General features: G+C 34.3%; 1 protein-coding gene across 3 annotated transcripts in view; it reads right to left on the bottom strand.

The window, feature by feature from the left end:
- Positions 1-25,334, bottom strand: part of SULF1 (sulfatase 1) — a 196,098-nt gene that overhangs the window by 20,009 nt on the left and 150,755 nt on the right. For all 3 annotated transcript variants that reach the window (XM_023495970.2, XM_031946284.1, XM_031946285.1), the window contains 5 exons: positions 23,523-23,698; positions 21,597-21,725; positions 21,272-21,328; positions 20,291-20,420; positions 2,635-2,851 (listed from right to left, as the gene is read on the bottom strand). In XM_023495970.2, coding sequence (XP_023351738.1) covers positions 2,635-2,851; positions 20,291-20,420; positions 21,272-21,328; positions 21,597-21,725; positions 23,523-23,698 — 709 coding nt within the window. The remainder of the gene's footprint in view (positions 1-2,634; positions 2,852-20,290; positions 20,421-21,271; positions 21,329-21,596; positions 21,726-23,522; positions 23,699-25,334) is intronic.

Below are 25,334 nucleotides of genomic sequence, written 5' to 3' on the forward strand. Positions count from 1 at the left end.
TTTCATTTTTTTTGTGTTTTTTAAAAAACAAAAAAGAATATTAAAAAGTGTTTTTACATATAATTGCAGAAAAATAAATATTAAAGAAAAGAAAAGCTTGTTAATTGCCTGAAAAGCATGTAGATTCTATGAGGCACACTAAGATGACATTATTTTCCTAAACCTCTATAGGCCCACCAGCACACATATAAGGGATACACAATGATTGCTGAATCAAAATGTACCACTATCTATGTCCCTTTGAGGGGAAAGCACATCAAACTCTAAATGTAAACTAAAATGGTCACTAGGATACGTCAATGAGAAAATAGAATGTTCATACCATTTGAGTCCATGGAATTTGGACATTTTAAGCAAATTTTATTTTTATGCTTGAAAAATCTGGCCTCATTTAAAATAAACTAGTCTAAACTTTGCTAACATGTGACTCAGTTCCCAAAATGAATGTGATTTAAAAGGCAATATAACATTATCTATACTTAAGGCCCTGGAAGATAAACTATACATCATCCTCACAAAGCATCTCTATCTCTAAGCTGATCTTGGAAGTTAAACTGTAACATGGGAGCTGTAGAAAATAATTTTAGTCAGCTAGCTTTGTGGTTTATATTAAATCTGACTTACTCACTGACAAAGAAAATGTCTAGACATTAATATTGTCCTGGAGAAATGCGTAATTTCTAATTCTGGGAAGAGTGGAATAATTACTGCAATATAGTGTTCAATTTCCAAAACATCATGGAAATAAAAATCATCAGAGAAATGAGTTACTTCCCAAATTATGCCACTAGATGGCAGAAGACATTCATTTATGGGCCATACTCAATTTGCAGTTGGATTGGTCTTTTCTCAGGTCTCACTGGCGTTGCTCTCCTGTCTGCTTGAGAAGACAATGTTTTAATAAAATTAATGGAGAAGCTAGCCAGGGACAGTGTGATCCTTAAAGTATTTAACAGAGTTCCTCTTGAATTATACTATTTGAATCCTATCCACCAACCTAAATAACTCAAATGTGTCCTTATCTAAAGTACAGAGAAAATGGATACATTTTGAAATAAATGTATTTCACACTGATGTAGTCTCTCATACATTGTTTTTTGCTAAACCTACAAGTTAGGTACCCTATGGGTGATGATAAGGAGTGAGGGATTTTCAGGATCCACCTTTTTGGTCAATTGTGGGTATTTTCTGTGACTGAGTACATAATCGCTAGGGGTAATACTTGAGGCATATAGAGGTAAAATATCTTGCCTGAAGCCACACAGTCTTTAAGTGTCTAAAGCAAATTTGAGTGCAAGACATCCAGATTTAAATTCTAGTTCTTTTTACAATCCCTCCCATCCTTTATCATAACTGGGTCATAGATTTAAACCACCTTAGAAGTCAGCTAATCCAACATCCTCAGAAATTAAGGCCCAAAGCGATTGAGTTGTCAGAGGTCACACAGATAGTTCATTGAAGAGCTACATTCAAATCTCTGCCCAGTCCACAATTCCTCTGCACCACTTACATTCATTTTTGTAGTTGGAGGCAAAAGCCTGCTTTCTAACAATTTGCTAAAGCAAATACTTTGGTTCTATGGCTAAGTAAAAGCAGTCTCAGTACTATTCCTTTTAGGTTAATGTGTGGGAATTTTGTATCCCTGTAGTTATAGACAAGGGCAGCTATGTGGCACAGTGGATGGAGCACTGGATCTGACTCACCTTCCTGAGTCCTAAACCAGTCACAGACACTTACTAGCTGTGTGATCTTGGGCAAGTCACTTAACCCTGTTTGCCTCAGTCTTCTCATCTGTAAAATGAGCTGGAGAAGGAAATGGCAAACCATGCCAGTATCTTTGCCAAGAAAACACCAAAATGGGATCCCAAAGAATTGGACTCTACTGAAATGATCAACAACAACAAAGCTACAGAAATAATAGGGGGATTCATAACACAAGAGACAAGGGAAAAAAAGAGGCGTTCCAGAGAGGGGCTGGGCGTTCCAAAAAGGAAAATTTCTCTTAATTATGCCAGAGTGGTCACCCCTTCCTTTCAATGGTCATTTAAGAGGGAATAAGGAGAGAATCCAGCAAGGTACAATGAAAGAGCTCTGAGTAATTAAAATTAAAAGAGTCCCAGGTCCTGAGTTTGAATCTCACCTCTATTACAGTACTGTAACTTTGAGCAAGTCAACAACTTTTCTGGGTTTAAGTTTCTTTGATGGCAAAATGAAAATACTGAAACTGATAACCTCTAAATTTCCCTCCAGCTTTAGATTTAAGGATGATAGTATGTTTGTATATATGTATAAATCTACGCATGCATGTATGCAATCAAATCGCTTTGAATCTCCTATATGCTATAAATTTATGATTCCAAGTCATTAACTTCACTAAATGAATATAAATTCATTTGATATTAGCAGAAATATCTTTACAGGAAAAAAATTGATGAGAATTCTTATTTTAAACACCATTCTGCTATTTAGGTTTGTGTAATAGAACAAAGAAATCAACATCTAAAGACATATATGCAAATATGTGTGTATACACACATATACTTACACATGTATGCACAAGATTCTATTTCCTTTATACCTCCCATTTCCAAAGACTTCAATCTCCTTCTGGGTGGGCATTAGGTGATCACTTACTTTGAGTGCCATGATTCCTCAGGAACTGTCGCTGGTTTTTCCTCTGGCTTCTGCTAGCCCGATAATCAGTCTCCCCACAATTACATTCTTTGTCTTTATTATTGAAGCCCCTAGAGTGGATACTTCGAGTTCTCTTCCGGACTGCAAGCAGATCACTGGATCCTTTACATTTGTGAATTCGAAGTTTTCCAGATGTGTCTTCAATGCACTGCCACTTCTGCATTAGGGAAAGTGAAAGCTGTTTACTTAGTTTCAGATGTTATTTATTAGTACTATTGTTTTTGTTTTGGGAAAAATTGGCAGTATCATTTAAGAATAAGTGAGGGAAGAGCAAGTGACTACAACAATTAAATTCCTTTCTGATCTCTTTAAAGTGTTTCTCCCACCAAGGGCAAATAGAGATGACACAAAAATAACTGGAAATCACAATTGCCTACATTACATTAAAACCAAAAAATGATCTATAAATCCTGGGATTTAGACAAAACAAGAATCTTGAATGGGGGGAGTTATAAAACTTTGTCAGGGCTGTTTTCACCAACTTCCCTTTCTTTGTAAAAACAAATCCTACTCTTTTGTTTTCTACTTTGGAATTGAGAATGTGAGTCAGGGAAGAAAGACAGAGATGAGTGCTATCAGAATCTATCACAGAGAGGGTTAACCTTCATTTAGCCTGACTAGTAGAAAACAGATAAGGTTTTTCTTTGCCATTTTCCTTAGCAATCTCTAAACATTGCAAAACTAGTCATTTCAAAAATTTCTTAAGAGAAGTATATTTCATTTCCCCTAGAGATGTATATAAGAAATTAGAATTGTGTTTTCTTGTTTCTAGTTCTTTATCAAGTTTTGCAGCAGATATTTTAATAAATAATGGATGATGAAAATGTTACAATGTCAATTTTAAATATTACCCCTTATTTCTTGAATTTCATCTACTTAGTCAATAGTTTTTTTTTTTTTTTTTTAAACCACTGAAGATATTTCATGGGATCCTCCAAACTGTCCTCCATTGCCAACTTTTTAGACTGTGGATCACAACCCCATATGGTGTCTTGTAACTGAATGTGGGAGTTGTGAAATTATAATGTATTATCAGTAAATGTTTGACTTGAATATCTATTGTATAAACACATATATGTAAAAATTTCTCAGGTGAAAAGGGGTCAGGAGTAGGAACAGTTTAAGAAGCCTTGCTCTGTTGAACTTGTTCTACTTTTATATCTCTATAATATGAATCTGGAAAGAATGGAGTACTTGAAGTACCTATTAAGTTCAATTACAGAAAAAGGTTAATAATCTAAAACTTAATTTGCTCTGGAACAAGGCTTTCTGGGATTTGGCAGATAACTCTGCTCTCTCACCAAAAGGCAATGGGTTTTCAGTATGAATATAAAAATATGGTTTTCAGTGACTCAGGGAGCCCCAGGAAATAAGAAGCAAGGGCTGAGCAGTCCTAGGGACAACTTCCTGAGTCTTAGATTGATTGTCCGGGAAACTTATAGAGGCTGAATTCAAACTCTAGAGTCCTGGGAAAATAGATGTGGTACCTATTATAATATCTATTATTATTAATAGATGTTCCTGAAGACTTGGGTTCTATGATGTTCCTGAGGATTTAATGAACTCAAGAATCTGGTATGATTCTAGGACCTTAAACAGAATTGAACTTTAGTCTGAATATAACACCTCAGGTACTGGGAATATGAAACCACAGTTCCTGATACCTGTTGTTTGTGACTCCAAATGGAGAATCATAACTGAATATGGGGGTTGTGAAATTACAATTATCAGCAAATGTTTGATTTGTATACCTATTTTATATATCTATATGTCCAGGATCATGTAAAAATTTCTCGAATGAAAAGGGATCACAAATGGAAAAAGTTTTAGAAACCCTGGGCTACATAACTCTGAATTCTACTCTGGATAAAGATAAAGCTGGTAGGGAGAGGAAAAAGTGAATTATCAGTTATGGCCAGCATGCAATAGTTCCAAACAACCCTGCTGTTTTCTCTTCAAGGCCTTTTCTAACCTTGGCACACAATTTTTCAAAAATGAAAAATCTCTTAATGCAAATAATGCAAAAATAAATAAGAAAGTCTTTGACCTAAAGAAACTTAACTTGTATTAAACATTCAATGCCCAAGTTCTTCATCTTACAAAGAAACTAAAACGCAAAGCAAATAACTCCAGACCTATGAAAACAGAAGAGAGTCTACAAATTAAGTCCTATTCCAAACCGTCATTTTTTTTTTTAGCCCTAACCTATGATTTCACTGGTATAGGGAACTCCTGATGAGAAAACTTTTATTAATTCAGGTCTGTGCCTGCTCTGCAGTTTATGGTCTTAGAAAGTTGCTAAGGTAACAGACAAAATACTTTAAGAGGCAGCCTGCTATGATGGGGGAAAAAACCTTGGTTCAAGTCATATCTGTCACACATACTGCTTGAGTGATCCTCTGCAAGTCACTCAATCTCTCAATGACTCCAGGCCATGCTGTAAAGATCTGCACATAGAAGAAGTTAAATAAATGCTATTACATGAATTATGAATAACAGTGAATATACAATTTATAGCCAAGAGAAATCTTAAAGTGGATTTATATGTGCAGAAGACAAAGAAATCTGCCCTGCCTTGTTGCTGAAAAATCAGGCGCTCGGTTCCACTAGGGTCCAACTATAATGTGCATTAGTTCACATCTTGATTTTTGCCTTGTACATAGTAGACATGTACTGAATATTTATTGAATTGTATTGAATTCAAATAATGAAGACTTCTTAGGCTCTCCCACTACCATACACTTGAAAATCCTGCCTGGCCTTTTACTTGAAAGGGCTAAGGATACAAGTAGATTCCTGTTCAACACAAAGGTGTAGGCAGAATTTTTAGACTTGGCCCCTTGGTCTGCATTTTATTCTTAGCCAAAATGCCTCACTGATTTCCTACTGGATACAGATGAAGGAAAAGGGTGTTTCCTTTCTGAATAGTTGGTTTTTAACCACACCTTATGTCTGGCACTGTCCTTGGCATTGGCAACTGTACCAAACAAAAGTGAGATCTGGGTTTGGGGCAGGCTTTTATTTTAGACTCTGAATAGGGATATTGATGGTTTACATATATGTTTATGGAAAAAATGAAGAGAAAGATAGAATTATTGAAGTCTGATACATGTTTGTAGCTTTAGGCTATTTTAGAAATGCCCATTCCTTCCTGAATAGATTGTGGAAACCTTTAAAGAATCAACAGAGAGTAAATAAAATATTTTTTAGAGGCTACGAAAAATGAGATAGTAAGATAATGAGCCAACAGCAATAAAATGCATTTCATCCCCTAAAAAATTGTAGGCTAAGGGAATATAAGTAAAGATGATGAGCAATATCCAAATATATATATATCACCATGGACTTGAGTTGAATTGAATAAGTGATCCTTTGACTTTTGAAATCCCTTTTTATATGATACAATGGAAAAACCATGAGCCTTACAGCCAGGATAACTGGGTTCTGGTCCTGACTGTGGGTGACCTTGGAAAAAAACTTTATCTGTCCAGATATCTATTTTCTCATCTGTATAATGTATTTATTGATTCCTTGTTCAAATGAATGGGTTACATGAATAATTTTTAATGTCCCTTTTCCTCCTATCCTTTTATCTTTAATACTTAATTTCTTATTGCGTAAAGGTATACCTCACTTCATTGAGTTTTGCTTTATTGCATTTTACAGATATTGATTTTTTAAATTTTAATTTTTTTATATACTAAATATTTGTGGCAACTCTGTCAAATAAAGGCAACTCTTTGCCATCTTCCCAACATCATGTGCCTACATCATGTCTTTTTCTCACATTTTGGTAATTCTTGTAATATTTTGAAAATTTTTATCATTATTATATCTGTTATTGTGATCTGTAATCAATGATCTTTGATATTATTTTTATAATAGTTTTGGAATGCCAAGAACCACGCCTCATATAAGAAAGCAAAATTTAATTGATAAATGTTGTATATGTTCTGATTGCTCCACTGACTCTTCTCCTTCTCCCTTTCCTCAGGCCTCCACATTTCCTGAGACACAACAATATTGAAAGTAAGCCAGTTAATAGCCCTATAATCTAAGGGTTTTAGTGAAAGGAAGAGTCAGTTAATGAGGCAAACTTCATTGTCTTATTTTTAGAAATTGCCACAGTCATCTCAACCTTTAGCAACCACCACCATCTTGATAAGTCAGTAGATGTCAATGAGGAAAGACCTTGCACCAGAAAAAGATTATGATTGGCTGAAATCTCAGAAGATATTTAGAATTTTTTTTGGCAACAAAATATTTTTAAAGTATATACTTTTTTTTTTTTGGCAAGGAAACTGGGGTTAAGTAATTTGCTGAGGGTCACACAGCTAGTAAGTGTTAAGTGTCCAATGCTAGATTTGAACCTAAGTTCAAAGACCTAAGTCTTCTTGATTCCAGGGCTGGTGCTCTATCCATTGTGCCATTTAGCTGCCTCCAAGTTATGTACTTTTTAATGGCATAGCATTATTATCCATTTACTAGACTGCACTATAGTGTAAATATAACTTTTAAATACATTGGAAAACAAAAAAAAATGTGTGTGATTTACTTTATTATAATTCTCACTTTATTGCAGTAGTTTGGAATTGACCCCATAATATCTCTGAGATATGTTTTTATACTTCATCCATGTTTAATTTTTCTAAATTTTATATTCTCAACCTAGACTGGAGCTCATGGTAAATGGGAGAGAGCATGTATTTTTTAAAATTATCTTGTTATTTTAACTTTTTGATGAAGGTCAGCTTGAAGTATACTGGGATAAGTTACTATTCCATTATTATTTTTTATCATTAATGTTCTACAAACAATTGCACAGGTGGGTAAAATATTTCCTTTTCTAAAATTGGAAAAAGCAGTAGTAAATAAACTTATTTTCTTTGGTTTCAGTTATTATCATTAAATACATGAAGAGCTCACATTTACAAAGTATTTTAATATTAAGACTTTTGATACTCCTTCCCCACCTACACAGTGATATGAGAGTGTAAAACATATAATATATATATATATTATATGTGACATTATTATATATGACACAATATAATATTTGTGTATTGGTTGATTTATCATATTCAAACTGTTTAGAAAACAAGACATGAGGATTATCCTAGGAAGACAGTTTTTGTGGTCTAGTAACAATACCTATCATGTGCAAGTGCCATTTTAGATTCTAGAGGGTCTAAAAACAAAATGAAAGAAAAAGTCCCTCCCCACAAAGAATTTATATTAGGAGGAGCAAATGAATATAAACTACTATATATGTTCATTATAGTATGAGAAGGGAGAAAGTATTAAAAATAGATGGAAGGGAGGATCAGAAAAAGTCAGGAAAGGGAAGTAACACATGATCTTATCTTGGAGTAAAATAAAGATTCTAAAAGGAGATGTATGGGAGCAAATTCTATGTTTGGGGTAGGGACCAGTTTTTTTTTTTTAAGGTACAGGAAAGGAGATGGAGTACTGAGTTTAGGGAACCACAACTATGTCTCTTTCTAGAGATTAGATGACATAAAGGAGAGGTATAGGAAATAAACCTTGAAATTTAGGCTGGAGTCAGATTCTGAAGGGTGTTAATCGCCAAGCCAAGGAATTTGTGAGAGGTAAAGAGGGCTAAATTAAAGTGGTTGACCTGCATGGAGATGAAGAGTCGATACAAGATATATTCTCATAGAATCAACAGGACTTTGCAGTCGATTGGGTATGTAGAGTTACTGAGAGGAAAGGCTTGAGAGTATTTGAAGGTGGAATGACTTCTGAAGGACAGAAGTGCCCTCAACAGAAATAGGAAAACCCAGAACTCCATTTTCAGGATGTAGGAATGGTTTAGTATTATCAAAGATAGTTAAAAATATACACCAAATTTCCTTATAAAACCATACCAAATTTCCTTGCAAATATCTTAAAAAATCATAAAACTACAGTTGCAAAAGGATCTCAGCTTAGATAAGAATGCTTTCTATAACAACTCTAACAAGTGGCCATTTGATTTCTTCTGGTCAAAAACCTCCAGTGAGAGGAAACTCACTCTCATCCCAAACTTATTCTCTATGAGAAATTCTAATTATTAGAATGTTTCAGTCACTTTAAGCTAAATTCTCTTCTGTAATTTCGCCTCACTATTTCTGGCTCTCACCTGGAAGACCACGCAGAGAAACTTTAATCCCTAATCCACATGAGAATATTTCTATTATAACAGCTGCAATTCTTCTTTTCTCTAGGTCATCCTTGAGTGGTTTGGTCTATAATTCTTTCACTATCTTGGCTGCCCTCTTCTGGGAATGTTCCAGATTGACAACATCTTTTCTAAATGGCAGCCAACATAACTGAACAAAATATTCCAAATGTGGGCTGAGTGTTGGATAGCCATGTTTCCCCAATCCTGGACTTCTAGACTTGATTTTTGATCTCAGTGAAGAGAATGCAGACTCTGAAATTAAGGAACCTGGTCTCATATCCCCCTTCTGATGATTACTATATGTATGTGATCCTGGGTAAGCCACAGGTCTCAATTTCCCCAGCCATCAGATTTTCCCCTTTATAAAATGAGGATGATATACTAGAAAGCCTCTGGAGTTTTGTCCATGCTCTTTATCCATATCTTATAACTCAGGTCTCTTTCAATTGCATTTTATCAGTCAGGTCATCATTCAAACATGTTGGGATCCTTACACCGTCATTACAACTCAAAATCTTGCCAAAATTCTCTCATTGTGTTGGGTTTTTATTGAATTAAGTATTGCTTAAACTGAGCCAAAAATGATACTTCATCTATAGATAGAGATATGGATTTTTGTCAATGTATTGATATTTATTTCATAATTTGACTAATGTGTAGATTTGATACAAATTACAGAAGCAATATTTAAGCAAATAGAAAAACTGGAGTCTTGCCCTTGCCTAGCTACTGACTGATAATTCAACTGCTCTGCTTCCTCATTTTCTTAAAGCATATAATTACACTTGTTAATTTTTTTTTTTTGCCAACAGAATGAAATGGGATAAATTATGTTTAATAAGTGCTAGTTGCCTCTAACCTAATTTAGTGGACAATGTAGTCTCAGGAAGAAAAGTTGCTAAAATGGTAAATTGGCAAGCCCTTTGGAAACTTTAAATATATATATATATATATATATATATATATATATATATATACTTGTCATTTACTCACTACCACCTCCACCACTACTGCAGTGAAAATGACAATTACTATGATTACTACTGCTGGTACATTTATCAAGTACCTACTATGTGCTAGGTATTATGTGATAAACACTGGACAAACAAAGAGGCAAAAACAGTCTGTGTTCTCAAGGAGCAAGTGTCCAGTGGGGAGACAACATGCAAGTTGGGGGTTGGTTTCAGAAAGAAAGCACTAAGATTAAGAAGAGTTAGGAAAAGCTGCTTGGAGAAGGTAGGGAAGGTAGGACTTTAGCTGATGCTTGTAGGAAGCCTCCAAGAAAGAAGCCTGCCTTTTCAAAAGCAGGTTAGTAGAGATAAAAAGAGGGAATATTCAAGATATGAGGAGGACAGTCAGTGAAAATACTCAGCTGAGAGAAGAGAGTTGTTTTCTCAGCCTTGGAATCTGGGTCAGACATGGAAAAAATAGAGACAATCTCTGATTACAATACATAAATCTTAAGTACTTGCCATGCTGATTATTATAGTATTGACCAGGCTAATCATCTATGGTCATCCTTTATAGGTTGGGGTTTGGGGCCCAGGAAAGTTTAACTACTTTTTATTTCATGGTCATACTGAAAGTCAGATTTCACAGTTTAATAAAAAATACTCCCTCTCATGCATGTAGTAGAAATCTATTATAATACCTTTCTTGATTTGTATCATCTTTGAACTCCAGCTCTACAGCTTCTACTTGTGTGTTCTTGGCCAGATCCCTTGACTACACTGTTGTTTAATTTTTAAAAAAAAAGAACTTTAAGATTCCTTCCATTCCAAAGCTTCCTTACTTTCCACAGTCTCTGAAATCAGAATTATCTCCTTTGCAACATGGAGATTTAGGGATTTCATAGCTCCCTGCAGGTCTCCTAGCACTCAAACCCATTTCCTTTCACTATCATGATGCAGGAAATGTTATTCCATTATATTACTCCTTAATACGAATGTCAGGCCTGGGAAAAAACTGAGGCACTAAAGTAGATGGAGCTCTGAATGTTATATAAATGTGCAGGCAAATTATAGTTAATTTAGAAAGAGGAGCCACAGGACCCATGTTCAAATCCTGCTTTGTCACTTTAATACCTGAGTGACCTTGGGAGACTTATTTAATGTTGTTAAGTCTCAGTTTCCTCATCCATAAAATGAAGAAATTGGATCAGATGGCCTCTAAATTCTATGTGTGTCTATGAGAAAAAAATATTTAAAATTCCTAGTTAGACTTTAAAAAAGAGATAGACAACAGCAGATTAATTGAGATTTTTCTTTAAAATTAAAAAAAGTAGCTATAAAATACCAATAGAAGACTCATATTTATAAGCATTATATCAGGAAAAACTGATTAAGATACAGAAAACAAAAATCTAGATTAAAATGGCCATGTGTTAATAACAGAAAGAACAATGGATTTTGAGGTCAAAGAATTGGGTTTAATATCTGACATGGCTACTTATTAACTGTGGTTATTTTGGCATTATGGGCAGGCCCTACCCTGTTTTGGACTTTGGTTTCCTCATAGTGAAATGAAAGAAATGGACTTGGTCTTTAGTGTTCTTTTAAGCTCTAAATATTAAAGTTATAAGATCAGAGTAAGGGTTCCATTGAGTATTTAGCCATAGAATAGGAGTATAAAACTTGCATGATTTGTGTCCTCTAGGACATAACAATACATGCAAAATCATAGGATTGTAGACTATGGATTAGGAGGGACTTTAAAGAATATTTAGTCCAACCTACTCATTTTGCACATGAGGAAACTGGGGCCCATGAGAGCTAAGGAGATTGCCTGTAAGTCGTAACATAGTAAGTGGTAGAGCTAAGATTTGGTATCAAGGTGATTCAGTGGATAGAGCATGGGGCTTGGAATCAGGAGGATCTGCATTTAAATCAGGCCTCTGATAAGTACTAGTGTATGACCATGTGCAAGTCACTTAATCCAGTTTGCTTCAGTTTCCTCATCTGTAAAATGAGCTGGTGAAGGAAATGGCAAACCATGCCAGTATCTTTGGCAAAAAAACTTCAAAGGGGTCACAAAGAATTGGACAGAGCTAATCACCAAAACTATAACTTTTGACTCTAGTGTTCTTCCCATTATATAATACAGGGGTCCTCAAACTTTTTAAATAGGGGGCCAGTTCACTGTCCCTCAGACTGTTGGAGGGCCAGACTATAGTAAAAACAAAAACTTTGTTTTGTGGGCCTTTAAATAAAGAAACTTTATAGCCCTGGGTGAGGAGGATAATCATCCTCAGTTGCTGCATCTGGTCCGCGGGGCCGCGGATTGTAGTTTGAGGATCCCTGAAATATGTCAAATCATATTCCCATTGCAATATATAAATTCCCATTATATAAAAAGAATACAATAATAAAGACTATAAGAAAGTGATAACTTGTGTGCTATAGACAGAACTACAGAAGGTGAGTGAGACCTTGACAGAAGAGAATCTGACCTATGTCTTGAAAAGAAGAAGCATTCATTAGCATAGGAAATAGCCCACTGGGAAGAGGTAGGAAAAAAAAGGCTACAGGGGAAAGTATAGGTGATATTAAAATATATTAATAAACATTTGTTTTTTAAAAAAATGAAAATAGGGAAGGCAGAGAAGAGAGCATCAGACAGGGCAACCAATGTGAACGTAGGGATGGAAAGGGGAGTGAATACGTTTGCCAGTAAGGAGACTGAGGGTGTGGATGTGGTAAGGCTGAGTTCCTTCTTTAAAGCCAGAGCAGTCAGAGCATAGAGAAATATCTATGTGTCACATTGTAGTTTTAACTAGAGCTCGGTAAAGGTCTGGAATCAGGCTGTAGACTTCTGGCCAACATTTTCCTGGTTTCAGCCAGCTTTTTTGGGTCTATGTGTTTTTATTCATGCTCTGCAGCTGGTAATAAAACTGACCTTTACAAATGTACAGTCATTGTTGCATGAGAACACAGATCCTAGAGCCAAATGAGACAACACCCAACAAGCTACATTCTAACTTCCTTTACATTATTAAATGCAGCCGGGCTGATCATTGAACTCCTTTTAAATTCCAAACAGAAATCATTGATATCCTATGATAACAGTCACTTGAAACAAACCCAAATAAAAAGCATCTTGATGTCTCATCAAAAGAAGATATGGCATCTATTACATAAATGTGAGTGGATATAGTACAGAACTGACACAGAGTAGGCACTTTTAAGCGTTTGCTGATTTCTAGATATTACAAAAATGGATATCCCATATTCAGAAATATCTCCTCTTTAATAACTTTCACTTAATGAGTCACTATGTCCAGGTCACCAGTGGGATATTGTATTTTATGTTGGGCATCACATTTTAGGAAGGGCCATCAAAATGCTGGGGGGGGGGGTGTGTAGTTAGATGGCACAATAGATAGAGCACTAGCCCTCTGGCCCTGGAGTCAGGAGAATCTGAGTTCAATTGCCCACCCCCCCAAAAAAAAAACAAACAAATAAACAAACAAACAAAACAAAACCCAACAACAACAAAAAATAACAACTCAACCCACTTAATCCAGTTTGCCTCAGTTTCCTTATTTATAAAATGAACTGGAGAAGGAAATGGCAAACCCACTCCAGTATTTTTGCCAAGAGAACACCAAAGGGGTCACAAAGAGTTGGACAGAACTAATCACCAAAACAATGTTCTTCCCACCCCATAAAAAAGAATTTAATAAGACAGACTTCAAGGAAGTAATAACTTGTATCCTACAGACAGAATCAGAACTATAGAAGGTGATTGAGAGCTAAAGGGGTCTTGAGTTCAAGTCAGTTCAATCTTGGGATTAAAAGAATTACATCTCAGGGAACAGAGGGAAAATTTATATACAATGTTTAAATGCTTAATACTTCATCATATAGGGTTAAATAGTACTATAAAACACCAAGAAATATCTTAGAGAGGTGCAAAATAATAGTACTCAATGAAATGTTTCAGGGAATTAAGTATTCCATAAATTGTTTTTATTTTTAAACCAGAAATCCCTCAGACAATATCATCTCTGACAATGAAGACCTTGGCAAAGGATAAGAGTTGTCTTCAACTAAAAATAAAATTCTATGATGTAGGATTGGGATTCAATTTAGGTTTGTATGATCATAGGTTCATAAAACTGTAAAAGACTTCAGATACTAATCCAAACTCCTTATTTGATAGATCAGGAGACAGAGTCAGAGAGATTAAGAGAATTGCTCACAATCACATAAGTAAAAAGGTGAGGAAGATATGTGCTGAATTTCTCTGAATATATGCTCTTTCCCCTATGGCATGTTTTTTTGTTCCTAGAGGGTAGAATTAGGAGCAATGAGTAAAAGTTGAAGAGAGGTATATTTACATGTGACTTCAGAAAAAAAAATCCTAACAGTAAGAGCTATCTAAATGTGCAAAGGGCTGACTTGGGAGATTGTTTGTTGATTTCCCCTCACTGGAAATTCTTCAATGAAAGGCTAGATTAAACACGTTTCAGTATATTGTAGAAAAGAACCTTCACCTTTGGGAAGAACAAAATGATGTTTAATATCTCTTCCGTATCTTTAGAATCCTAGAATTTCTGTGCTAGAAGAGACCTCAGTGTCAGTCTACTCCAAGTGACACTTCAAAAAAAAAGATCTTTTCTACAACATATCTGACAATTGTTTATCCAGTCTTTGAAAACAATCTAATTCTGAGATCCTAAAATTCTGAAAAAAGAGGAAAATAGTCATAATCATTTTGATTGCTATGTAAGAAATCCCAAAGTCGGTTCCATAGAAGCTAAAATCCACAGGAAAAGCTAGGAAAATTGCATTCTAAAATCGAAAAAAGAAAATATAATTTATATCACCTTTGCAGAGATGGAGTGGGATTGTGGAGAAAGTGTTGATTTTTCCAATCCTGCTTGGTAACTTATTTAACCTTTTTGAACCACAATTTCCTTATTTATAAACTAAGAAAAATTTGAAGAGTGGCTTTTGATGGTTCCTTCCAACTCTAAATTTATGCTCCCATAAGTGGGAATCTATTTTTAAGGCTCATTTTGTTGTTAGCTATTTAGATGACCTTGAACTAGTTTACCTCTCCTCCTCATCTACAAGGTAAAGATGAAATAATTTTAAAAATCCTTCCCAGCTTTGACATTATTATACTGAAAAGGGATTTGTGCTACAAAATGAGCTTTTCTATGTATATATAAGTGCTAAAAAAAAAAAAAAAAGTTCACTGTCCCATTGTGACTGATTGATAGGAATTCAAACCCAGAAGCCTCCAAGGTAGATTCAGGATTATAGAGGTGATACAAACACATATATACATATTGTCTGAACTACTCTTCCTGTCCCATTGCTTCTGTGTTATTGAAACAGTCTGGGATCAGTGCCAAGTACCTCAGGATTTCTAGCACATTTTAATTCTCTATTGGTTTTTTTCAAGAATGAAAATGACAGGTAGGGTGGTGTAGATAACATGATATGGCTTCCTGTCTACTAAACAGCCCCCAGGTGGCCAGGCATGAGGGGACCTATATTAATGAGTCATGGGATTATCCCTTATGGGATTAGCAGGGAAAAGAATGGTGCTGTCAATTTCTCCTCCATACAAGAGCAAGTACCAACAAGGAGATCGGAGGTGACTGAGTTGCCGCCAATAACATGTCCTTTGCATGAAGGCAGTATGTTAGGAGGAGGAGGAGTGGAAACAAGACATAAACCAGCTGTAAATACAGAAGCCAAGAGAATAAACCCATGGAAGTCCCCAGTCAAAGCTTATCCTCAGAAAAGATGTTCTCTTAAAATTCAGTTACCAGGATAGAGTATTATTATAAGAAATCACAAAAGAAAATTTCTTACAAAACTGAATGGTAGGATAGGGTCTATGTCTTAGGTTTTAAATGCAACCTCAGCTAAGACTTGAGAACTGCTGGAAAATTTACTGAAGTTCTGGATAGTTTCTGACCCCACGCAACTGGTTGAGCAATGACTTAGTAGAGGCAGCGGTTAGATTAACAACAGCAACTCTACAGAGATTTCTGCAGCTCTGATGTAGCTATAGGCTGGAGGCAATTTGAGTATATTCTTCAGTTTATGCTAAAGCATAAATTTGATCCATTTTAGAAGTCCTGTAAGGATAACCTTCATGCAATCCCCTTTGTTGCACAGAGTTAGTATTCTACAAAGGAAACACCAATAAGGCTTTACTACTTCCACTGAAATTGAATTTGGATCAATCTATGATGAAATAAAGTAAGCAGAGGGAAATTTTTATCAAGAATAAATTAAAGCATTTTATAGGATAAAAACAAGAGTGGAAAGAAATTACAAAAGAGCAAAATAAATTTTACAACACAGTTAACATTCAGCTGGCTAGTGGGAAGGTGATGGCAGAGCACTACTGTTTGGTTTAAAAGCACAGCTGGGCTTTAGAGTACACATTAAAATTTCAGCACCAGGCATATGGAGACATTTGCAGAATTACATGCTGGAATATAGGTACTATACCTTGTTTCCAAATGATGATAATGCCTACCACTTAGTGCACTAAAATAGTAACGAGAACATGAATTTGCATGAGATGTATTTAACACAGCACATTACAAACTCCTGAATAACAGTAAATTACTATTCTTGCAGAAATTGGCTCATAAAACAAAATTTCTAATGTTTGGTACTGAGAACACTTAAAGTTGAGTGTTAAGTGATTTCTTTAAAGAGTAGTCTTGCTAGAGATTTTTAGAAACTAAAAATATTAGGGTCTTATTATTTTAATTAGATTAATAATAGGAGGGGTACCTTTTCTCTCCAAAGAGGGGATACCTAGTAAGGGAAAATGAGCTCTAATCTTGGTTTTATCATGATGTAGTTACATGTTGTTAGGCAGATACTTTTGAGTTTTTGAATCCATGAAATGGAGGTTGGAATGGGATATTTAAGATTCCTCTCAAAAACTATTAATTACCAAGAGGAATATCTGAAGATCTCAAACTCAAAGCATTGACTAGGTCAAAGCCTTCATCTAAATTACCTGAAAATTAAGATGTATGATCTAACTGAATTCTATGTGGTCTGAGTTTCCCTTCCCTTTCCCCAAGGGGATCTATTTCAGTTGCAGAACTTTAAATGACTTCAAAGAAAGCCAGTCGTGTGCGCAAGAGGCATGTAATAATAGAGAGCAGGATAGAAACACAATTGATTATTGTGAAGAAATAACTCATAATAAATATGCAATGAATGTAGACATTTTCATGGGGGTCAAATTGCATACTTAATGGTACCAGTTCCTTTATATTCTTAACTGCTGCTGTTTTGTGTAGTTATTGGTGGTGTTTGATGGGGCAAGGTAGTTGAAAAGACACAGGTGATCAGGAGTTGTTTTACCTCCATAATAATGTAGTGAAACTCTTATAAAAATATTTCTGACACTCGCAGGCATTATCATTTGAATGTGTTAGCTTTTCAGCCTTGGAATATGGATCAAGCTTGGTGAAAATAAAGATTAATCCTGATTACAACGTAGCTTTTTAGCCAGTGAAACTTGATGATCATTTTCATCTTGCTAGAATTAAATGTAGTGTTTAACCTATATCAGATTGATTACTGTCTTGGGGAGAGAGAAGGGAGAAAGAGGAAGAAAAATTTGGAACACAAAGTTTTGCAAAGGTGAATGTTGAAAACTAGTTTTTGCATGTATTTTGAAAAATAAAATACTATGAAAAAAGAAAATAAAGAATAAAATGTATGTAAGCTTCTTGCTTGTAGAGATGGTGTTCCTTTTGTAATTGTAAACTCAGAACCCAGTAAAGTGCCAGGAACACAGTGGACAGTTTCAAAAACTTATTAATTAAAGCAATACTTGATTAGAGTAGCTCCATGCCAATCCCTCATGGGGGGGTACTTATTTCATCATTTTTTGGTATCACTTTAACAGTATTCTGATGATCTGAGTATTCTTGATTCAGTGATGATATATTTCAATAATATTGCTCTTTTCCTCAGGACAGCATGGAAGAGAGATAGCATACTGGTCTTGGAGTCAGTAGGACTATATCAAAATTCTGCCTCAGACACTTTATTAAATATGATTTTGTGAAATTTCTTAAACTCTTAGGGCTCCAAGAAATTCTCTAAGATTGAAAATTGCAGAACAATTACTGGCCTATTTTGGTAAGAAAGGATTTTCTCACCATCACTTCCCTATATCAATGAAATTGCAGATTCAAATCATTCACAAATACAATCTTTTTCATATATTCTCTGGAAATTCGGGCACCAATGAGCACCTTCATTCTTTCCTCCTGTCTATCATTGGCAGCTATTTTTGTCAACCTCATCTCATAGAAAAATATAATGTTGCTTTTGTAATATGGTATCACTTGCCTGGCATGATTATATGATTAAGCATAAAGTTCATATGAAATCTTTTAAATAAAAGAGTCATATGTGAGTTTTACTGAAGATAATGCTATGTAAGCACATATGTTAGAATAGAAAATTCCTAATGGGGCAGCAGGTGGGGTGAGTCATATGCTTGTTAAAAAACCCCCTAATATTTCAATATACTTGGTTTACTTGGTAATCTTAAGTATTTTATTTAATCATTAAAAAAAACATATTCTGTAATTATTTAGACCTAAATAATTGGAGAAATAATATTTGCTCATGAGTAGGTGGAGCCAACATAATAAAAATGATAATAATATTTAAATTGATTCAAGCTACCCAGGGATTACTTTATAGATCTTTATAGAAAAAAAATGGTAATGAAATTCATCTGGAGGAGCAAAAATGGGAATAAAAGGGGCCTAGGAGCAACGGATCTCAAACTATACTATAAAGAAATAATTTACCAAAACAATTTGTTACCTGTTTTTAAAAAGAGAGATCAGTTAGTAGAAGAACTTAAATATACCATATATAGAAACAAATGAATCTAGTAGCCTATTGTTCAATGAAAAGAAAGACCCCAAGTACTGAGGTAAGAATTCACTATCAAATACTACTCAGAAAACTGGACTGTAGTATGGCAGGATTAGATTAACATTTCAAAGCTTTAATAAGATAATAAGTAAGTAACCTGGATATAAAAGGTCACATCATAAACAAATCAGAGAAACAAAGAAGAAATTACTTTTCAGCTTTATGTTCAGGAGAAGAAAAATTTAAACACATAAGAGAGATAACAGAAGATAAAATGGACACTTTTCATTACAAAAATTTTTAAAGTTTTGCATAAGCAAATCCAATATGGTCAAGATTAGAATGGAAATAATTGAAAGGAGAAAATAATCTTTGCAACACCATTTTCTGAGAGAAGTTTCATTTCTAAGATATATTAAAGAATTGATAAGCGTAAGAGCCACACACCAATTTACAATGGTTAAATAATATGAACAGGTAATTTTCTAGGGAAGATATTCTTTCTAGCTATGTGAAAAAATGCAACACATTACTAATTGAGGAAATGAAAATTAAACACAAGTGATGTCCTATCTCATACCCATCAGATTGGCAAGGCTGAGAAAAAAGGAATATGATAAATGTTGAAGGAGTTGAAGCAAAATAGATGCATTGTTACTAGGGCTATGAATTGGTCCAGTCATTCTGGTAGGCATTTTGGGATTATAATATCTTGAAAGTTATGAAACTATATATGTTCTCTGAACTAGTGATATCACTTTTAGGTCTATATTACCCAACAGCTTTTTAAAAAGTAAAGAAGCTCTTGCATATTTTAAAAAACACATATAGTAGTTTTTTTGTGGTGACAAAAAAACTGGAAACTAAGTTCTACCCATAAAATGGGGAATATTGATCAAAATGTGGTATATGACTGTAATGGAATACTATTGTGCTATAAGAAATGAAGACATTTTCAGAGAAATTTTGAAAGGTATTTATGAAATAATAGAGTGAAATGCAGAGAACCAAGATAATAATTTATAACTTAATATAAATGTTGTAAAAACAAATAATTCTGAAAGACTTTAAGAATTCTGATCCATACAATGACCAACCAAGATTCCAGAGGACTGATGCTGAAGAATGCTGCCTACCTTCTCTCAGAGAGATGATGGACTAATATGCAGAATGAAAAACACATTTTTGGATTATGGCCAATATGGGATTTTATTTTGCTTAACTATGCAATTTGTTATAAGGGTTTTAAATTTCTTTGTGTTTTTTTAATGGGGAGGGAGGTGAGAAGAAAAAAATGATTGATAATAGAAAAATTAAACAATATTTTATAAAGAAATAAAGACACAAGCCTTACCAGATTGCCAAAGGGAGTTACAAAATACAAAAAGAAACTCTGAATTAGAATTTCCTTATTTTTAAAGCTTATTTTCTTGGGGGTGTGGCATGGGGGGAGGAGAGTGAGGTCTTCATTTTCCTTGCCACAAAGTACTAATGAATACAAGTAATACTCTTTTGCACTCACCTGTCCGGGTTGTTCACAAGCTGTTTGATACCGTGCTTGTTGGCAAAGTTCTTTGACCCTCTCATATTTGGGTAAGTGATTTGACTGCTGGGCATTCTTGCTAGGTTCTTCCTTCTTACGTAGGAATTTGCTTTGATATAAAGGGATAAGCATTAGAGAAGTGGTCTTCCCCACCTTCAATGATCCCTGCCCACCCTATAACCTTACTTTTCAGCAAGAAGGAACTTAAGAGAAAGCTCTCTGAAAAAGAAAGTACTGACAAATTCAGCATTTGGTGAGCTGCTTGAATGAAAACTATCAAGAATTACCAAGAAACTTTCTGGGATGGCAAAGATTCTACTAGGAGTCACCTTTTCCAAACAGTAACAGTTTTTAAAATCTTTATATCCCCAGTGTTTGGTTTTATAGGTTATAAAGCCAGAAAAGCTAAATGATTATTTGAATATCTTTTAGTTGTGAGAATTGATGTTATGATAAAAGGCAAAGCATAGAATTGAATGCGTAGAAATCAGTGTTTTTATAAATAAATCTCCATTGTATTTTGGAAATTTATTTTAGTTATCAAAAGTGTGATTTAAAGAAACAGGATCTGATAGAATGGAAATGGGGCTTTGAATGCAACTGAAGAGGTAAACATGGATTTGTTTGTGTTATAAAAGTGATATGGTCACTTTTGCTTAAAAAAGTTGATTTACTTTTTTCCCAATAAAATGCTACAGGTGGAAAAAAGTTCAACTCAAAGAATAGTTTGAGGCCCCATATTATAAAAATTCATTGTTGAAAATTCAGATGTAGGAAGGCTGTAATGAGGGATCCACCTTGCTTTGCTGGTCAGCAGAGAAGGATTAGAAATTATTTAACCTTGTGACTAAGAATTACAAAATCTGCAGGCTTGTTCAGTGAAAATGAAAGAAAAGCACCCAAAAGGTAGATTTAACCACTAAGAATGTTTTCCATCAGCACCCCAAAGCCAATAATTACCCTCTTTCCACTAGGAATGTATCACGCCAAATTTTGGTCTTTTTGTTTGTTCGAAACCTGAAAGCAAAATAATAATATTTACAGCTGGCATCTGGAAGCCTCTTTATAAGGAGTTGTATTAACAGTTTATTTAAAGAAGCACCTCTCACTTCATATGGACCGTAACTGTAACTTTATAAATGTACTATTCACATACAGCTTAGAAATTCCAAGTTTGTGGTGATCCTGATGGAAAGAGCTTGTTTTGCTAGACTTTTTCTCTGTGCCATGGTGGGTTGGCTCAAGTGTATACTGAAACTGGCTGTAGGGAAGGATAATGACCCACCTGTTACCTGGTTTTTCTAGGTCCAGTAGTTTGAGGACAGACTTGCCATCAACATCAGGAGGAGTATCAAGCCCAGCAATATCCAGGATGGTGGGAGCCAGGTCAATGTTCAGCACAATCTGAGATACTCTGCAAAGGAATAGTCAGAGGAGAAATCCATTCACCTCCCCTCAAGAGGACATACAATTTAGAGTACTTTTCTAAGAGTTTAGAAGTAACAATATAAGTAGTTTAAGGTTTATAAAGTGTCAGACTACTAGCAGACTGAGGCCAGAGCCTGACTGAAATGCAATTGGGAAATATTTTATGAAATAAATAAAAATGATAATTTATTAATAAATTAAAATGTAACATATAATATTTATATTATTTATATATTATTATAACATAATATGATATATAACATATACATAAAAATAAAAATAATGGTAATTTGCTGTTTTTTAAGTCATTTTGAAGCCTCTAGAAATTAGTTTATATTTGAGTTTGACACCAATGCTTTACATATATTTTCTCATTTGATCCTTACAATAACCATGTGAAGTCATGAAAAATTGACTTTTACCTATCCATATGTTCTTTTTTTGACCCCATTGTGCCAAGGAGAGATATTTATAAACATTTGATTAGTGTGAGGATTGAACTCTGTAGCTGTGGAACAGAGCAAAGCTAACTGATCCACAAAGGGATCAGAAGTAGAGATCATGACCTCATTAATACCATTGTCTAAAGGAGATACCAGCCTAGACAAGGTCAGGCATATGGCCTTCACAGGATGTGTACTGGCTTCTCAAAATTCTTTGAGTCAAAGGTTTTTCCTACAGATGTAAGGGTTTTTAAAAACACAGCTGTCAGATTCCATCAAAAGATAACTAAAGACTTTCAAAATTGAATACTATGCTCTCCTATTCTACTTCTCAAACAGAGAGTCTAAGATTCACTTTTGAGAAAGACCAGACATACCTCCAAATTCTCAAAACACAAATCGCTTAAATCCACAACCCCTAAGGAATGCAGCTTGATATAGTAGCATAGACATTGGGTTTTGTGTCATGAGACCTTCCAATGTCTTGTTCGCTCATTCTATCTGTGCTTGCTGTGAGATTTGGACCAGACACCTAATTTCCCTGAACTTCTTTCAGCTCTTACATTGAGTTAAACTTCTGAGGTCTCTTGGTTATCTATCAATCTAGAACTGATAATTTCATGATTTGAAAAATTAAGGGACCATATTAGATTATCTTTGGGGTTCCTTTTAGCTCATTTTCTGAATGGGGAGACTGAGACAGAGATACTTTAGCTCACTCAAGTTTACATAGAATTTAAGTACATACTAGGTATTTAATAAACATTTACTAATTGACAACTTAAGGCCATGTCTTCTGTTTTTTATTCAGTGCTTATTTTCATTAGACTGCTCTGTGTTGATCAAATAATTCACATTTTACTACACATACACACACATACATGTATATGGATATAAATAGATATAACTATAGATAAAGAGATATAGATATTACAACATATATATACAAATATATGTATATGTATAGATGTATGTATGTAAATATGTGTGTATGTATGTGGGTAGTCTAGACTTCAAGAAATTGGAAAGAGGCTGTTATGAACTTAAATAAATGAGAGATTGTTGCACAGTCATGAATCCTTCTTTCCTTTCCCTTTTTGCTTAACAGACCAAGAAGTATGAGTTCTTTTTGGTATGCAAAGATTGATTGTTAATAATGTAACCTTTTTTCTCTCTTTAAGTTATTTTGAATGTTACTGAAAAAAACAACATATTATCCTTTTCATTTAAATTATGCAATCTGAAGATAATAATGTTTCTAGATTAGAGACTTTTATTAACCAAAATCATTGAATTGCTTTTTGCATAATATCTAGTGTCGTAAACAGAAGAATTCTTACATTGATCCTGGTTCTACACTTGGTCCACGAATAAAGAAAGGAACACGGATATCAAAGTCATATGGCATGGATTTCCCCTTGACCAATCCAAACTGTCCAATATGGTATCCATGGTCTGCTGTGTAAATGATGTAGGTGTTATCCAGTTCTCCAGTTTCCACAAGCATATTATATAACTGAAATATATCACAGGGAAAAATAGAAGTGAAATGTAATGATATAATATGACATCCAGAGGATTTTACCACAATTATTCCCACTTAATTCTCCCTTTAAAAATTTTTTTCATTAAGAATTTAATAATCATTAGACAATATGTGCATGTTAACATGTAAAGAAGATCACAAAAGGCAATAATATGTGGAACTATTCACTTCTGTTATATATACTTAAATCTTTTCCTAAAACTTATCATGTTACAATGCAAAAATTGTTTCTTAAAGGTTAAGTTGAGGAATGGGACAGAACTATGATTTCATTGATAAGAATAAGCTCCCAAGAGGAAATACCTCTTGTTAATACACAACGGTATCTATTCTATGACTTATAATTTTAGAGAATTGTCTGAAGATATTAAATGGCTAGTGTAGGGTCTAGTGTTTTTCAGAAGCAGAATATAAACTTTGGCATTTCTGATTGGGACTTGCTCTCTAAAAGATTATCTTATTTTTTATTTTGTTTTGTATTTTCCCCCAATTATATGTGAAAACAATTTCTAGCATCCTTTTTAAATTTTTTTGAGTTCCAAATTCTCTCCCTTCCCTCACTCTGCCCTGCAAAAGTAAATAATTTGATAAAGTTATATATGTGCATCATGAAAAACATATCCTTTTTTTTATCATGTTATAAAAGAAAACAACCCCCAAAAAACACTATGAAGAAAATCAAGTGAAAAACAGTATGCTTTAATATACATTCAGATTCCATCATTTCTTTCTTGAGAGGCAGACAGTTTACTTCATCATGAGTCCTTTGCAATTACTTTAGATCACTGAATTGCTAAGTCATTCACAATTCTTCATTGTACAATACTGATATTACTATGTACAATGTTCTACTGGTCCTGTTCCTTTCACTTTGCATCAGTTTCATGTAAGTTTTTCCAGGTTTTTCTGGAATCATCTTGTTTATTATTTCTTATACCATAATAGCATTCCATTATAATCATATATTTATCCACTCATTCTCTAATTAATGGACATCCCCTCAATTTCTAATTCTTTGCCACCACAAAAACAACTGTTATAGATATTTTTGTACAAAGAGGTCTTTTCCCCCTTTTTTGATCTCTTTGGCATATAGACCTAGTAGTGGTATTATTGGATCAAAGAGTATACACATTTTTATAGCTCTTGGGGGATAGTTCCAAATTGCTCTCTAGAATGCTTGGATCAGTTCAAAATCAAAAGTATGTTAGTTTTCCCACATCCCTTCCGATATTATTTTTCTATTATATTAATCAATTAGTTAGGGGTGAGGTTGTACCTCATAACTTTTTTTGCTTTGCATTTCTCTAGTCCATAGAGATTTAGAGCATCTTTCCATATGACTATACACAGCTTTGATTTCTTTATTTGGAAAGTTGTCACTCATACATATCCTTTGACCATTTATCAATTGGGGAATGATGTATTCTTATATACTGGATTAAATTCTAGATAACTGACAAATGGGGCATTTATCAAAGACACTTGATATAAAGTTGACCTTCTCCTGAGCTGTTTTCCTTATAATCTTGGTTGCGCTGGTTTTGTCTGTGCAAAAGCACTTTACTATATCAACATTATCCATTTTATATCCTCTAATGCTGTC

The sequence above is a fragment of the Sarcophilus harrisii genome, chromosome 1, assembly GCF_902635505.1.
Source record: "Sarcophilus harrisii chromosome 1, mSarHar1.11, whole genome shotgun sequence".
NCBI classification, from domain to species: domain Eukaryota; kingdom Metazoa; phylum Chordata; class Mammalia; order Dasyuromorphia; family Dasyuridae; genus Sarcophilus; species Sarcophilus harrisii.